General features: G+C 39.8%; 1 protein-coding gene across 4 annotated transcripts in view; it reads right to left on the bottom strand.

Annotated features, from left to right (window-relative positions):
- Positions 1–18,300, bottom strand: part of MYLK (myosin light chain kinase) — a 175,513-nt gene that overhangs the window by 75,379 nt on the left and 81,834 nt on the right. For all 4 annotated transcript variants that reach the window (XM_081870369.1, XM_081870370.1, XM_081870371.1 and 1 more), the window contains 3 exons: positions 5,230–5,367; positions 3,558–3,755; positions 343–589 (listed from right to left, as the gene is read on the bottom strand). In XM_081870369.1, the coding sequence (XP_081726495.1) occupies positions 343–589; positions 3,558–3,755; positions 5,230–5,367 (583 nt within the window). The remainder of the gene's footprint in view (positions 1–342; positions 590–3,557; positions 3,756–5,229; positions 5,368–18,300) is intronic.

Below are 18,300 nucleotides of genomic sequence, written 5' to 3' on the forward strand. Positions count from 1 at the left end.
TAAGCCTTAAAGATCCACTGAAAGCAGGCCAATGTGAAAAGCAGGCCATGAAAAGGCAGCAACAGCAAAATGCTTGCAACATAGCAAGCCTGGGCTAAACATCAATGGCTGCTACAAATATAAACATAATGCCCACAATGTCAATTTCCATGTCTACTTATGCATGCTCTGGGAAGGTGAAAATAACCATTCATTAATAAATTATTAAAATGTCTTATAGTTCACATTTAGGATTACATTTCACGTACACCACTTATAAATGTGAATAATTAAGTGGCATAGAAATGGCATGCATAAATAAATAAATCTGTTTAGCACCGTATAACTTTGCACTTGACGTACCTGAGCTGTATTTCATACTGCCCAATATGAGAAGGCTGTACATTTCTTATAATCAATGTGAAGATGTCTTCATTTTGCAGGAATTCACATCCTGCTCCTGGCATCACTTCCTGCCCATCTTTGAACCAATGAACCATGGGGAAAGGATCTCCAGCAATGGCACAGGAAATAAGGACATTCTGCCCAGCTTCTGCTATCACTGATCTTGGCTTGCTAATGAACCATGGCTGAATGCCATCCTGAGGCTCTGGAAGAAAAATAAAGAAAAAAGAAAAAGCTGAAAGAAGTAATGGAGGTGGGTGTGATTCAAAATATAAACAGCTAAGTGGATTAATTCAACCTGAAGTTACTATCTTAGGATTCACATTAATTTACTGTATTTACATCACATTAATTTACATCATTTCTTCTTTTGTACACAGCACAGGTGCTTCATCATCCAGGGAGAGAGCTATCCTATGTGCATAAAGTCATAGTCTAGCCCAGAATCAAAGTTCTTCTCCTTCCAAACCAACACTGGAAACTCTGGTACCCATTCTAACCCAAACAACATTAAGCCTTGATGGATCTGAGACCAGGATCCATCTGGCTCAGCAAAGTCTCATCAGCATTTGAACACCAATTTGACTCTCTCACACTATTGCAGAACATCATATTGGGCCATGACTGAAACTAGTTGTTCAGGAGTGCACCTGTTATAATTCCTAAGGTAGAAACACAATGAGTTAAGTAAAAAACATAGAAATAGAAATTCTTATGCACATGAAAATTTCCTTCTTTCCTTTTTCTTCCTTTCTCCATTTTTTCTTCCTTTCAGGCAAAGGAGATGAACCCACCTGCTGGCCATGACCACAGTGGTTGTATAAAATAATTCATTTAGGAATTTTGCCTTCTTGTCTGTCCTTTCAAAGGTTGACCACCGGTAGAGAACACCTATGTCAAAAGACCAGAAGTGCTATCCTCATTTGAAATACTTTCCACTACCACCTTGGGAATATCCAAAGGGTTAAACTCTCCATTTCAGAATCTTAATGCTGTTAATCCTCAGGTTGCCAGTTCCTTTCTTATATTCAGAGGAACTAAGGAATGGGAAAAGTCAACATCTGAAATGTTATGAAAATCAAACATAGGTACCTGAAGTTCTGAACAGCAACTCACAACACTGAAGCAAAAATTATTTGGGATTGCACATAATTAAGTCAATGGAGGGAAATAAAGCTTGGGGCCTTAGCTAAGGGTATCCTCCTCTCTTCTAGAAGTGAGTACAGCCATAACAGGGAGATTTATCTAGGGAGAATCAGCCTTCTTTTAAGGGCTTGTTTGTATTTGCAGATATCCACTATTTTTATGATCCTAGCAATAAAAGCCAGAAGAATGTCTGGCTTCTGAACAAGTTTTCCAAGGGTCCAAAGTTTAAGTTAGGAAAAACAACAACATGAATTTAAGTGCCATTTAACAGAATTATTGCATGGCCTCTAGTATAGGGACAGTAAAGAACAATATATTTGCTTGTAGACCAATTTTTATTTCCATTGTGTCTAAGAAAATTTACATACTACTTGATTGTATAAAAAAATCCTCTAAGTGATTTACAAAAATATGAAATGAAACAGTAAAAACATATTTTAAAGATGTTCAGAAAATTTAAAGATGTTCAGAAAATGTTAAAAAATGGCAGTAGCTAAAAAAAAGTTAAAACACAGGTAACCTGTTTGCATAAACAAAAATTCCTAAATAAAAATGTTTCAAGCAGGGGACAAAAATGAATACAACAAAGGCACTGCTAATTCCCATCCTCCCATCGTTTACCCCAAGCTCCTGTCTCTTCTCACAGCTTGCCCCAAGACCCCCTTTCACCAATGCCATGGGCAAGGGGGTTGGGAAAAAAGAGGAGAAAAGCACACTTCTTTCTGTTGGTGGTGCCCTACCCCACTCACTCTGCTTGCCTGCTCATTCGCACACTATCTCCCAAACCAACCAGTGGCAGCTCCTGGAGGAGAGCAGGAAGGCTTGTAAAGTGTGAGCCACACTCATCTGCCTGCCTCCAGTTACCTTCTGCTTGTCCCTGCTTGCTCACCTATCTGCCTCCACCTCCTGCCTGCTGTTCTGTCCTCATGGTGCAGTCACCATGGCCATGTATCAGCAGCCACATGAACTGCAGTGTGACGGCATTTTTCCTTACAAAAATATAGTATGGTGATATAGTTGTCTATAAATATTTTTATAAATAAAATATTTTCAACAAGCATCATCCATGCAGTTACCTTACCGAGCACTCCTTTTAACTCCTCTTTCCCCTCTGATACTGATGTAGAGTTTGCTTTGGTTTCCCTATCTGCATTTTTCTGTCCACAAAAAATTCACGGCAATCACTCATTGTGCTCCTTAGTGGCTTGGCTACACTTCCCTTTTGGATTAGTTCCTCATGCTCACTTACGATAATATCAAGGCTGATTCCGTATAAGCTGGGCCAAGCAGATTTCCAGAAATTTTTAACTTTAAAGCCTAAAGAAATACTTGATCCTGTCAACCATGGTGAAATTGAACACCTCCAATAATACTGTGTTACTCCCCACCCTATCATCTATCCATCCATCCATCCATATTGTTACTTTATCCACAAAGGAGAGGATCCACAAGGAAGAGACATAACAGTGATACAGATGAATGCAGACTGTAACTTGATCTTAAAATGTCATATTAATTATTGACAGTCTGCTAAGTTTCTTGAAGTGTAAGAAAAGTGTGGCTGGATCAGACCAAAGGCCCATCTAGTCCATCATCCTGTTCTCACAGCGGCCTACCACTGGCAGGACACAAGCATAATAACAATTTCCTCCTAATGTTCCCCAGCAAATGAAATTCAGAGGTATGCTGTTTCTGGTACTGAAGATACTGTCTTATCCCTGGCTTATTATTGATACTCACGTGCCTAGCTTTCCAAAATTTTTGCAGAAGCAATCTACAACCTTTACATACATCCTTATATTCTGATTTTATACTTTGCTATACTTTTCCTAGTTTGGAGATTAGAGTAGATTCTTAAATACGCAGAATTCTTGAGAAAGTTATACAGAAAATGAAACCACAAGGGGAAAGTTTGAATTCTCTCCTCTCTCTTTGAAACTGTTATTCATCGGGTACAGCAGAATGCTTTCCTGTGTCGCTGTCACAAATGCTAAATAATGCTGAGGAGGACAGAAAAGAATGATTACCTTGTACAGTTAGTGTTGCTTCAGTCTGAATTTCTCCTAAGTCATTCCAAGCCTCACAGGTGTACTTTCCAGTATCCTCAGGGAATACCTCCTGGATATACAGGCTATATTCATTCCCCTTCTTCTCAAAATGAAAATCCTCCGTTTCCTGGATTTCTTTCCCATTGTGCAGCCAAATTATTTCAGGAGGCGGGTTAGCTGAGCCACAACAAAACACAAGGCTTTGAGATAAACCATAAGCAACAACGGAAGCGTGCGAGCTATTCTACTAGGCCAACTGCAGTCATGAGATAAGGAGGAACAAACAACTCACTTTGACTTCCTTTTGCATAGGTTTTTTAAAATAGACCTATTCTCAGCTACATTCAGGTAGCTCAAAATTACACTGAGGGCATATTGCATATAATGGCACTTAGGTTTAGCTATTTAACAACCCTCCTGCTGTCCTATGCTTTCCTGTGAATCCAGGAGCCACAAGGCTCTGCACCACCTTTCATCTCTTATCCTCGGCTCTACTTCCCCCATACTAGGATGGCCATGTATACTTCTTTACAGGAGGCAGTCCTCTATTGAAAGATCAGTGAGAGGACAGTCCACTATTTGATGGTGTCCTCTATTTGAAGGGTTGTCCAGTCCAGCTGCTGAATATCGATAAATAATCCCATGGAGGAGCCCTGAAGTAGTCCATTCTCAGTCTGCATCCAGACAGCAGGCTGAGCAGGCACACAGCTCACCTGACAACAAATTCTCCGCCCCTCTGTACTGTTATTTTTATTTACATTATAATATTTATTTCTAAATTTGCATCTATCCATGTACATTAATTTATGCAAATCTTATGCAAATCTGTCCTTGAGAAGGGGTGATGCACATATTGCAGTCCTGCCCTTCTTATGGAAATGTCTGCAGCAAAATCTATATAGTTGCATATGCAGAAGTAGCATGTAGTCTCTTTTTTGTGCTTTCCTCACTATGGAATTGTCAGATTCCAGCCTACTTTACAGTCCCATGGTACACAATGATATTCCCTCCCCCCCCAAAAAAACCTTCCACTTCCTTGGCAGTCGCACATGCACCCACATAAAGACATCCACAATTCTGGTTTTCCAAAGCACACCAGATGTAATAAATTCCAGATAAAGATTTCTCTATAGCCTCCTTTTTACACATTTTAAATGACTCTTCCCCACTCCGCAGACAGTGGCTGGAAATACCATCCACTGCCCTTTCTTTAAACTCTATCTGTTCCATGCAGATGGAAGAAGGGTTTATATGGATTTTTTTTGTACTTTCCACTGGGTTGTGGGTGGGTTACAGCACTGGCCTTAAAACATACCATATGTGGCAGATAATGCCCCAGTGCAAACTAAAATTAAAACCCCAGCCACACAAAACATATTGTCTGAAAGGACCCTATTGTCTGCCTGATCTTTGAAGTCTTAGGATGGGTTAAGAGCAAAATATGTTTAAAATAAGCAAATTTCTTGAAGATATGCATGAAATTTCCTGGCCAGGACAAGCCTCCCTAAATGTTGACTTTCCAAACGTTAGAAGGAAAAACTGGGATATAAAAAAGTGCCTAGAAACCAGGAGGAGAAACTGCTGGGTTAAAGTAGCCTTGTCAAACCTCAAAACAGGTGACCATGATCCATTAATAAGCACTGGCTCTTACCCGAAACTTCTACTGTCATAATCACTTGGCTTCCATCCATCACCTTGAGGTCACTTAGGCCTTTTAGGAAGATTGGAGGGAAGGTTTTGTTGACTGGGGCAGGATGTGCTCTTTGAGGTTTATTTCTGCTCTTCTTTTCTGATTGAACAAACAAGACAACAGTTCAAATTAGGAAAGCCTTGTACAAAGTAATAAACTGCTTTTTAATTGGAACAAAAACGGAATGGGACAGGGACCATTTCCAATAAAAAAAGTCCATTGCTATTGTTGATCCAGCAGCAAGAGGCAGTTGTATGGAACATAGGGTTTTCTTTCTGAAACTGAAAACAGCCCCCTAATATATTTTTCTGTTGAAAATTCTTTATTTTATTTTTTAAAAAATGCAATATTGACTAAAGCTGTGCATCCATTTCTATCATACTTATTTTTTTTGCCTTAAATTCGAATAATGTGGGAAAGAGAGAGAGAAAACGGGAGGGTGGGAGGATTTTTTTTAAGAGGGTGTAGCTTTTCCCTTTTTATTAGGCCTTTTACAACAGTTTTTATTTACCAAAGCTTTTTCCTTCCATTGAGAGGGATAGGAGGGAAATATGCAATGCCAGCTCCAGGGCTGGCACAGTCCTGCCACTGCTCCAGGGGCACATCAGTGAAACAAAATGATTTGGATTCTGTGGATCCACAGCATCTTCCAGCACATTCCTAGCAAATCCCCAGCACACCTAGTTTTTGTCATCTCAAAGTAGGAGAAGCACTAGCCGCAGACCTTTTGGAAGCCGCAGGTAGGAGGATTCCAAGGTTAGAGTTCCTTTTTCAAGGAAGGACCTCTCTCGCCACCTTCAGCAAGGAGAGACCTGAAATATCCTGTTTCCCCCGAGACAATCACTGAGGAATCATAGGATTGTGCCTTGTGAGTATATACTTATAACAATATAGAATCATAGAATCATAGAGTTGGAAGAGACCACAAGGGCCATCGAGTCCAACCCCCTGCCAAGCAGGAAACACCATCAAAGCACTCCTGACATATGGTTGTCAAGCCTCTGCTTAAAGACCTCCAAAGAAGGAGACTCCACCACACTCCTTGGCAGCAAATTCCACTGTCGAACAGCTCTTACTGTCAGGAAGTTCTTCCTAATGTTTAGGTGGAATCTTCTTTCTTGTAGTTTGGAACCATTGCTCCGTGTCCGCTTCTCTGGAGCAGCAGAAAACAACCTTTCTCCCTCCTCTATGTGACATCCTTTTATATATTTGAACATGGCTATCATATCACCCCTTAACCTCCTCTTCTCCAGGCTAAACATGCCCAGCTCCCTTAGCCGTTCCTCATAAGGCATCGTTTCCAGACCTTTGACCATTTTGGTTGCCCTCCTCTGGACACATTCCAGTTTGTCAGTGTCCTTCTTGAACTGTGGTGCCCAGAACTGGACACAGTATTCCAGGTGAGGTCTGACCAGAGCAGAATACAGTGGCACTATTACTTCCCTTGATCTAGATGCTATACTCCTATTGATGCAGCCCAGAATTGCATTGGCTTTTTTAGCTGCCGCGTCACACTGTTGGCTCATGTCAAGTTTGTGGTCAACCAAGACTCCTAGATCCTTTTCACATATACTGCTCTCAAGCCAGGTGTCACCCATCTTGTATTTGTGCCTCTCATTTTTTTTTGCCCAAGTGCAATACTTTACATTTCTCCCTGTTAAAATTCATCTTGTTTGTTTTGGCTCAGTTCTCTAATCTGTCAAGGTCGTTTTGAAGTGTGATCCTGTCCTCTGGGGTGTTAGCCACCCCTCCCAGTTTGGTGTCATCTGCAAATTTGATCAGGATGCCCTTGAGTCCATCATCCAAGTCGTTGATAAAGATGTTGAATAAGACCGGGCCCAAGACAGAACCCTGTGGCACCCCACTAGTCACTCTTCTCCAGGATGAAGAGGAACCATTGATGAGCACCCTTTGGGTTGCTCTCAGAAAACTACAATAGTCATGATTGCTGTGGCATGGCGGGTAGGGGGTGGGACACCCATCCACACCAGCATGATCATGCAAATCCCCTTCGGGAAGCAAGGTTGCCTGTGGTATCTGGCTGAAATTGAATGCTTTTGCCAGCTCCTTTTTATTTTGTAGTAACAGGGAGGAGGGAAGTGGAGGGCTAACCCAAATCTACAGCCTTTAGAACACAATCCTACATAGAGCAATAGCAAGCCCTGCAAATACTTAAGAAAATGTTTCCTTGATTGCATAATACTCTTCCTTAACACTAACTATATTCACATTATGAGGGGGAGGGAGGTTTAAAATTCCCAATCAGAAGAGCTAAATTCTATTATTAGGTCAATTTGGTTCTAATCTTTAACCGATGTTCAGGTTGAAAAAATATGAATTCCAGACATGGTCTACTTCAAAAGAAAGTAAAGAAACACGAAAAATGAGGCTTTAAAAAGCTTCTGATAAGAGCATATTAACAGATATGTCTTCACATACTCAATGAGTGCTATTATAAACATACATGCAATAATGTAACTTACTTAAGACAATTTTATAATGAACAGCTTTAAGCTAGTTGACAGATAAAACACCTGTACCATAGTTTATTCAGTCTTATTGTACTCAACAAAAGGGAAAACACAACTTCTGCATTGCTTAACCTTTTGAGATCACTTAATGCAATAACACATTTTATCTCTTTCTTATTTATTCAGAATCTATATACCTACCCCATTCAGGCAACTATTTCATACACCTAATGCCACAACATAAAGTCATTAAAGATACTACAGGGCTCTTAGTCGTCTCTTCTGCTACCAAAACAAATATCCTCTGTGATTTATGAAAAAAAGTATGTTTCCACTAAGAATTCATTATTCCTTAGTCTGTCCCGGATGTATTAACATGGGAATATTCCTACTAGCAGTTTCCCAACTGTGCCCTGCATAAAACTCTTCACCTTAATGGATATGTCCATAACTTTCTCTTTTTAATTAAGTGGGATACATGCCATCAAAAATGCTTTGAGGATTAAATTATCCTCTTATTCATATCTAGACATGGTTATACAAAGGGCCAGCAAGAAGATTTGATCCAAATCTCTAGATCAGTAACAGAATCTTTATCTCACTGTGACACAATCTAGGTTTCAAAGAAAATTGAAGGACTACTTAACATCAGCTACTCTGAGTTGAGGGGCAGCAAACCCAAACCCAGTTTCCTGGCTGTAAGCACCACTGACTTCAGTGGGACTTGCTTTTGAAGTAGACATGTATAAAATACTTCCAAAGCTCTAAACATACACAGAACTTGGCAAAATTATGTAACCAATGCCAGAAGACTAGTAGAAAAAGCTCCCATTGGCTTTTATTAAATTCTACAACATGCAGTTGGTAAATTCTTATTGACACAAAAAAACTCAATGATTTGTACATGCATGTCTTCCTTCTGGTTTTAATCCTATCCCTTCAGATCTTTCAAAAGCTGCAAAGACACAAGATTCAGATTTCAAATGGGGGAAATGAGAAGCAGCACTTCCAATTACTGGTCTAAAAAGAGCCATGCTTAGTTTGAGAGATTAGAAAAGAGAAAAAAAGGAAATTCTAAAATCCCATATCCTTTTTAAAAATAATAATAAAGGCACACATTCACAATTAATTTCCACACAACATTTCATTTTATATAATGTAGTAACTTGGATCTGAATGAAGAGGTCCAGCACTTCATTTGTGGGCATTATCACTGCAAGTCACACAAACTATGCTTCACCGGATGAGCTCCACAGAGATTAAAGTTTTCAAGTGCTTCCTTCTGAAAACAGTTTTCCACGTTTGGAAGTGAGGCTCATCATGCAGAGAAAATGCAGCCTGCGTTCAATCTTAATTGACCTAACAGCATGACTTACACTAAAGTTTCCCAGGACCTTCAGTTTGATGTTTGCTACAAAACCAGAAGTGTAAGTAGTATCACCAAGAAAATGCCCAGCTGAAAGGAAACTGACTCATGTGCTAACTCCAAGATCCCTGTGGCCTATCCCTCTGGGAATCAATGCAAAAAGGAATGCATGAACATGACCACACAGCCTTCCTCCCCATTCAAATATCCAGTGTGAATACACCTTTTTTTACTTAGCCTAACACTTACACTGTGCATTTTTCACAGTAGAAGAGTAAAAATAAAACAATAAACTTGGGCGGGGGGGGGGGAGATAAACTATTCAATTTTCTGGTATTTATTTTACTTTTGAAGAACATTTCATGCTGTAATTAGCACTCTGAGTCAAAGTGCAAATCACCCACATATCACAAATTTAACTAGTAGCCAATCCACAAAAGAGTGCTGTTGTCATGATTAACTAAATGGTTAATCTAGCCACAGAACCTACTAATGATGGACTTTCTGTTTACGGGATGGGTGACAGAGGAAATGGGCTCTATTCAACTATGTTATATTCAGAGCAGACCCACTGAAATCAACGAACCAAGCTCATGAATAGGACCAACAGTAGATGCAACCCATTCTTTCCACTACCATAGTCCAAGAAGCGACACCAAGAAGCAGCCTAGATGTTTTGAATTCACAAGTGGGGAAAGTTGCTGTTGCACTCAGGTCCTCCTTGACATATTCTTCTCATGTTCTTAGGAATTCTTATAAATCCTAATTATCATCATTGTACAAAGTTCATCTCACATATTTCCACAAAAGCCCTTCAAAGGGCCCTTGCATGCTTAGCCTACCAGATGACTGCATAGCCCCTTCTGTTCCATCTACCAGTCTGTGCTGATGATGGTTAACTTAGTAGTTAAGCATTCAATTACATGAGACCATCCCTTAACCCATATCTAGAGAAGTGCTGTTCTCTGACTTGCAACTTCTATGGTTTCACAAAATCTGTTCCTATGACTTTGGGGTGCATATTGGCAACACATGGTTTATGGGCATATCTCCACTGAAAGTAGTCACTCGTCATTCTCTTATAGTCATTATTAAGTACACTAAAATGGTATCCAAACTGTATGGGGAAGGACTGTTTGTTGTTGTTGTTTTGTACAGCTACCCTTCCCCATGCCCTCTATTTTATCCACGGAACAAAAGATAACATAATCACTGTACTGATTTATCTCAACAGCCTCAGTAGTTTTTCTTAGTTCTGAGAACTGCCATGGGCCACTCTTGTGGCCAAGAATGGCAACATTTATATTCTTAGCTCTTAAATCTCCTGTGAATATCACTACCACCAGCATATCTAGCAAACACAGAAACTCTGAGAAACTGGTCCAGCTTCAAGCTTTTTCTTGAAAGTTGAGGGGGACTGAACTTCTGCTGACACCACTGTAGCTCATTACTGAAACAAGGAAAAGCAAGGGGGAGGGGAATGCATGCTGCTCATAATACTTTAACACTCGATCCAAACTATAATTCACATTTATTTCTAGGTTGGACTCTTTTAAGCTGGGATTGCCTATTTGCATATTTACATTCAAATGAACTGATAACACCCAATAGTATGAGGCTAACAACCAGCCCTACAAACAACAAGAGCAGACTGGTTCAAAAGTAGCCAAACAGCAATCTTATTTATTTGTCAGTAAATTCTCATCCTATTTAACTGAGTCTAAAGTGAGTATAATGTGAATAATCTTCTGTAGTGTTTAGTTTCTGGAAAAGATCTAATTATACCAGAAGAATCTGTTTGCCAGAGCCATACAATAATGCAGCCAAATAATGCCTAGCTTGAATCTTCTGCAGACACACATGCTCAGCAACATTGACCATTTATGGTGATTAAAATATTGTGTTGGCTCAGAGTCCAATAAATCAACTGAACTGCAGAAAAAGACTTAACTCACAAAGTGCTGGTTTGCTAAGCTCACAGAGGAGAAATCACACACAATTATACACAGCCAAGTAGTCACAGAACAGCTTCCAAATAAGATTATATACTTCACAGCGTTCATCTCCATTCTGGTTGACATCCAATCTCCACTTTTTAACAGTGCTTTAATACTTTAATACTGTCAGCTCCATAAAAAGAAAAAACAGCTTCACGGAACAAGAATATAAAATATATCTGATTTTTTTTTAAGTTGTAAAATATAGAAGTCTTGTTATAATCAACATGCACTGGTATACCGTATTTCTTTCTTTCATGAATACCCTCCTTTCAACTTTCAATTTTACAGATACAGACAAGAAATCTGGAGGCAATTTCTGAAATAAAGTGTAATAGGGTACACATGCAAACCCATCCAGATTTCTATTAATTAGCTACTTCTTCTTGTTGCATTAAGTGATATACCTTTTAGACAGAGAATCTTCTCCCCAATTCATAAATATATACAAGACAACCAACAACTGAGCAGGAGCTGCATAGTTGTGTCATTCAACCTGCCATCCACTGGCTTAAATCAAGAGAAATGCAAGCAGCCCAGAAATTGTCATGTTAGTTGCACCAGCCCCTTCCAACTTAAACCCCCCCCCCATGGCTGTACTCCTTTCAAGACTACGTGATAGCATTTAAAGAAGGTATAAAAAATACTCTCCAGCACTGAGTTGAGCTTATTTTAGAAGGATCTGTTTCTTTAAAGGCAGTCCAATATTCAGCGAGTTCGATTTGACTGCAACACTGATGGGGAAATTTGGACATTCCTCCTTCATCTGTGCTCCTTCTTTCTTGATTGGGAGGGGAAAAAGAAATGCTTAGCCAGGCCCATTTTCAGCACTTCTCAAAGCGCCAAGCGGAGGGCTGGGAACAGTCCTTGAGCTGTGATTCTAAAATACATGACAGCTAGCTGGCTGTTAAAAGTTTGGGAATCCTGAGCAAGGGATACAGAGGCAGAGGCAAAACAACCCACCTGTCAATTATGTGACTTCATAATGATGTCATGTTTAACAGGAGGTTAGCCTGTGGGGTGGTGCCAGATAAAGACCTGGCTCCCAAAGTCAAAAAGGTTCCCCTAAAGCAGGCATGGCCATACTTGGCCCTCCAGATGTTTTGGGATTACAATTCCCATCATCCCTGACCACTGGTCCTGTTAACTAGGGATGATGGGAGTTGTAGTTCCAAAACATCTGGAGGGCCAAGTATGGCCATGCCTGCAAGAGTAAAAAAAATAAAATTGCTTTATCTAGAATATGGTTTTTGTCAATGCATGAACAGGCAGTGGCAATAACAAAGACTGCCTTTACCCAAAGTAGGCTGGTGCACTAGACAGGATTTTAGTTGCTATATAGGACCATGCTATATTTATCTTGCAATGCCTCCTGTTAAAGGAAGGTACCTCTAAACAACATACAGTGGTGCCTCGCAAGACAAAATTAATCTGTTCCGCTAGTCTCTTCGTCTAGCGGTTTTTTCGTCTTGCGAAGCACCCCTATTAGCGGCTTAGCGCTATTAGCGGCTTAGCAGCTATTAAAGGCTAGAAAAAGGGGGGGAGGGGAAAAACTCGCAAGACGTTTTCGTCTTGCGAAGCAAGCCCATAGGGAAATTCGTCTTGCGAAGCGCCTCGAAAAACGGAAAACCCTTTCGTCTAGCGGGTTTTTCATCTTGCGAGGCATTCGTCTTGCGGGGCACCACTGTAGCCTTAATAAACATGAAGCTGCTTTGAGTTGTTCCATGTGAAAGGCAGCAAAAACGTTTTTGTTTCGCCAAGCATTTTTAGAGAATTAATTTGATCCACTGTTCATCATTTCTTATGTATTTTATGATTTTATAGTCTTATGAAGTTTTAATTATTATATTGTGTGCCATAATGACATTTTTATGTGACATTGATTTATAAGTATCTTACAAATAAATAAGCATGGATGTAAACATAGGAAATACTTATGGGACTATCGGAACTGAAAATTGTCTCTTAGTGAATCAAAATAAGCTGATTGGGGAAGGACAGGAGTGTTCAGTTGTGGCCAGAAGAAATACATAGAACATTATTATGCTTCCTAAACCAAATGAGACATATACAAAACTGAGTTTGAAGGAAGGAAACAGCAGGAGCCAATACTTCAACTCCAAATTTTGTTCAAAATCTGCAGTATAGGGCAGACCCCTGTACTCTACCTCATCATATTAACTCATTTCCTAGATCACAAATGGCCAACTGGTACCCCACCACCATTAATTCTGCAAAACAATTTTGTCCAACCCCCACAACCTTTAATTGTGCTCCATTAGAAATGAAATTCAAAAGGAAGGCAACAATACAGACGTGCTCTGGCTTCCTCTTAGGAATCAGTTTCACTGGTGGCACAAGTGCCCCTGAAACATCATCCTCTCTTGCTTTCTCTGTTCTCTGCAAAGGTTTGGAGTGGATGCACAAAGGGGAAGCATGTCTGCTCACACTGAACCTGGTCAGGAAAGGATGCCAATAATATTTCTATCCTCACATCCTCCTCCCTGTGAGTTTGAAAATGATTGTACAGTCAAAGTGATCCGGTTCTCAATTAGGTTGTGGATTACTACCATGTAATAAGTAAGGTGTTCAGTTTACAATGTTAAAAAGGAATACGCCCCACCCTGCCATGCCACATGTCACAGAATGATCACAAAAATCAAACTAACATAGGAAGTGTCAATGTAAAACAAAAGTCACTGTAGGTTTGGTTTGATAAAACTTCACCATGATTTATGTTCAGTTCAAGTTAAAAAACAAACAATTTCAGTTTCTACTCTTGGTGCTAAGCTGACATGTCAAACCATGCAATAAGGTAAATAAGACATGTGAATGTGTGGATCTAGTGGACATGAAGCCAACATCATCACATATACTCCCCCCCCCCCAATTAGAGCAAGACAGTTTCTCTTCTCAAAATTTAGTTAAAAGGACCTGCTTTTACATAAGACCGCTTCTCAGCTTCACGCCACAAGTTCTCCTGTTCACTTCCTTTTCAGACAACCTGATGTTTCACTAAAAACAAGCAACAACAAATCCCACAAAACAATACCCCACAGAACCATGACACTAGCTTTAGCAGACTTCTCTCAAGCTTGTTTTATATAACAAAACATATTTTAGGCCCTCTTGCATGTTGTGTTCTTGAAGGACAAAGGAACCTACTGTCCCATCTCTAAGGCCTGAGACTTTCAGCTAGGACCTCAGCCATTTTGTAACTATTTATTTCAAAGTTTGTACTGTACTCTTTCAGCTAATAAAATTACACACAACTGCCAGTAAAACATATGAATGTTGGAATATGATAATAGAAAGAGGTTTACTAAGATTTACAAAGAAGCATGTTAGTACTGCTAGTTTGATTCTACTTCCAAGCTTCCACTGTATTTATAGGGTTAGAAGCATCCATTATATGGTCCTTCGTAGGTGTGTGCAAGTTCTATATGGCTACTTTGCTCACTTTATGAAAGTTTTACACGCTAAAGGTAAATACAAGTGAAACAAAATTTGAGCAGTGGAGCAATTTTGGAAGTGCATTCATCAAAAGATGCAACTTCATGTCCCAGGTTAAGTGCAAGGAAAGCCAGTTTTTGCAGTGTGGCAGGCACTTCAGCTGGGAATAATATTGACTAGCAAGCCTTTGGACATCATGAACCACCTCACCTACCATAATTCACCTACCATAATCCTTGGAACAGTTTTGCAACTTCTTTTTTAAGGAAAGAAATGTTCAAGTGAATCAACGCTTCAGAAAATAAACAAGGCAAAGCACCTCCTCCAAAGACTGGAGGACAGGCAAGACTGATAACTAAAACAGCATTAGAATGTATGTGCATTTCTCTTTATCACAGTGAGCATCTGGGCCCACTTCAATGGAGGGGAAAAGCAAACAGCAGCAACAATAGTGCAACTACTATTTCAATGTATATTTGTACACATGCACACACCTTCCCCACAAACATAGAATAGAAAATTCATTGTCTGAAACGAAGGGCGTATTCTTATATACAACTCCCATATCTATATGCCATAGTGCTTCATTACACAACTTATTCTCACATCATGCTTAGACATGCACATTAAATAAATGTAAGAAGCTGCTTTCCAAGAGAGCATTGTCAATATACAACAAAGCCTTTTGACACATGAGTGTGTCAACATATGGCTGTTACTCACTCATACACACAGAAAACAAAATGCAGCCTCAAACATGTTTGCACAGTTTACATAACAGCAAGTTGCCATTTTCCATGTGATAATTACACAGGTCACTCGAGTTATTGTATGAATGAAGGCTACAACTACAGGGTCTGCTATCATGCTTTAGTGTTGAGTATGATCAAATGCACCTCCTTACATTGTTTGGTTGTAAGGTGAAGCAATAGGAGTAGCTGGGGAAACCCAGCCAGATGGGCAGGGTATAAATTATTATTATTATTATTATTAATATTATTATTAATATTATAATCATTATTATTATTAGTGCAATTACTGTAAGGCAGACTGTCAAGTGCTCCCATGAATGGACAGATTAAGCTCAGTGTTCTCCATAAATTGCATTACTTCACAAAGTAACATGCAACATAATGTTTTGCATTCTGGATGGTCCTGGAACACCGGCAGATGACAGAAACTAAGTAATAATAATAATAATAATAATAATAATTGTATTATTTACAAACTGTCCTTCACCTGAAGCTCACAAGGTGGTTCACAACAAAAAAGACAATATGACAACACAAAATACATAATAAAACAAAAACAAACCAATAATCCCCCTCCTACATAATAGGTGTGACACTCAAGCACACATGCTATCTCTTAAACTCTAAACATATACAAAAGAGTTGCTTTAAAAATCAGTGCACATTAATTTACAACATATATACACAGTATTTTGATTTAGCATGCCACTCAAGAAAGAAACATGCTTTTACAGTGCTATAAATGAACTCAAGAATAAACCCACTTCTCCAAGACATCCAGAAGGGAAGCCTACCTGAAAACACCAAGTTGTATTTTGCTCCTGAAACAGGTTTTGCAAGCAATGTCTCTCTCCTCTCTTGCTGTGATAAACTGGTCACAGCAGCCTCTCAGGGGAAAAGCTTTCAGGTGACTCTAATCTGCTTGCCTGCTGGTCAATGAATGGTTGCTATAATCAGATTATGAGGACTATGGCTACCCAACACAAACATTTAATGCGGGTAGACTATATAAATATCTGTGGCTACTCCCTGGCTTCTAGCCTTGAAGGTAAAGAAGGTAAGAAGAAGAAAGTGCAGTGCAAACAACATCCCTCATGGTGTAGATCTTTCCCTCATCAGGAAAGTGTTGGAGAGTACAATGGCATCCTTGCAAGCCTGGGGATGTGATCTGTGCTACTTGGCTCCTCGCCCAGGGGCAACTGCTACCAGATGAAAAGCAGTAACAAAAATAAATAAACCTATAACTATGGCAAAAATGCAAACTGCTCAATGTAGCGTGTGAAACCTATCCCATCAATAAGAGCAAGTCTCATTTGATGAGAATAAAATCATTGTATCACTTCATATTTTGTGGTGTTTGAACCATGCACATTGCACCCTTGAATGCATACTTAAAGCACAACAGGTAATTATGCACAACATGCATTATGTCAAGGAGAAAGGCCATATAAATGGAGACAGAACCCTCATTGTGGAGCAGTATCCTTCCAGAGACCCATGAGATCTTTCAACAGAGACCCAGTGTGGTGCAGGAGATAATAATTAGAATCTTGGATAAGGGATACAATAATTCAATTCTTTGCTGAATTCTTTCACTGAGAAAGAAACCATCTCCCAGCCTTATTTCCTAAAAGAATAGTGAGAATTAATGGGGCGAACCCTAGGTCACAACACCAAGCCTTCTTGTATAAATGCAATATTTGAGCACAAAGGTGCACAAACAAATCCACACATACAATGAAATTATATTCTTTTCCAGCCATCATCTACTCCAACAGTGAGGAACCTCTGACGCTCTGGCAGGGCCAGGCTTTGGTCTTTCAAATTTCAATGGTGCCCTGTGCAATGGCAAAATTTGGTACCCCCACCACCTCTCACCTTCCATTCTGCTCAATTCACTACATGATGCCCTGTGGTGCACCCAGGCTTGGTGCTCGGAGCAGCAGAACTGGTCGTGCTGCCCCAACCTCAGGCCTCATGAGGCTCCCCATGTGGCCCAAAAGATCATTTTGGTGAAGTCAGGCCGAGCGGTAGTAGACCTAACATCATATATGACATCTGATGTGGGGCAAGTAAAAATTATACTCTAGGCCAAGCTTCTGCTCTCATGCAGGCCACAACTATAAACAAAGCCCTACTAACTTGTCGTATGTAGAGATATAAGACATCATGTTGTGAGCTGCAGGAAACTGAAAAGGAACACAGTATATGGAGCTGCCATTCATGCACTACTTCAGAATAAGGGCTCCCCATTGGATGAGACCCTAATCTATAGCATACTATAGCATAAAATGACCCAGATCTGGGCAACACAACTGCTAACCAGGTTGTATGTAAGACCTCCAAAAACACAATGTAACATGGATATGCAGTGTAGGGATGGCCATACTCCTGGTAGCAGGAAGATGGGTAAAGATAGCACTTTACACACAAGCTATTTTTACATCCATTTGACAGAACATCTCCTTTTGTGCTGATAATATGCTTTCAGTTTTAGAACTTGATCCCATAATCCCATGGAATTTATAAAGGCATGCTTTCTTTTCTTTATGTTATTTTCCATTTCGTTTACAAGCTGCTTATATGGGCCTTTTACAAGACAGTTAATGTCAAAACCCTTGGTTTAGTTCAGTAGTTCTTGTTCTCTTTTATAATAATAATAAAAGAACAAGGAAAGCTCTGAAAGATTTCTGCAGGGGGGAAATGTGTGGGCCACTTTAAAGACACTTAGCAGCAGGTAAACTTCCCCCAATCCTGTCAGCAGATGCTTCTGCTACAACTTATTCATCACCAAGGTGTCTGAAAGCAAAATGATTTATACATTAAAGTCACAGGGCATAGTCTGAAGCAGACACCTTACTGAAGTTAAGCAGGTCTGGGGCTGGTCAATGACTGAGTGGGAGATTGCCTGGGAACCCTATGCACACCGCTTTTAATTAAATGACAAAAAGGTAATGTAATAGAAATAAAGCAGCAGCTGTGAAAAAGCAACA

This window comes from Podarcis erhardii, assembly GCF_964252035.2.
Source record: "Podarcis erhardii genome assembly, chromosome: 1".
Lineage (NCBI taxonomy): Eukaryota > Metazoa > Chordata > Lepidosauria > Squamata > Lacertidae > Podarcis > Podarcis erhardii.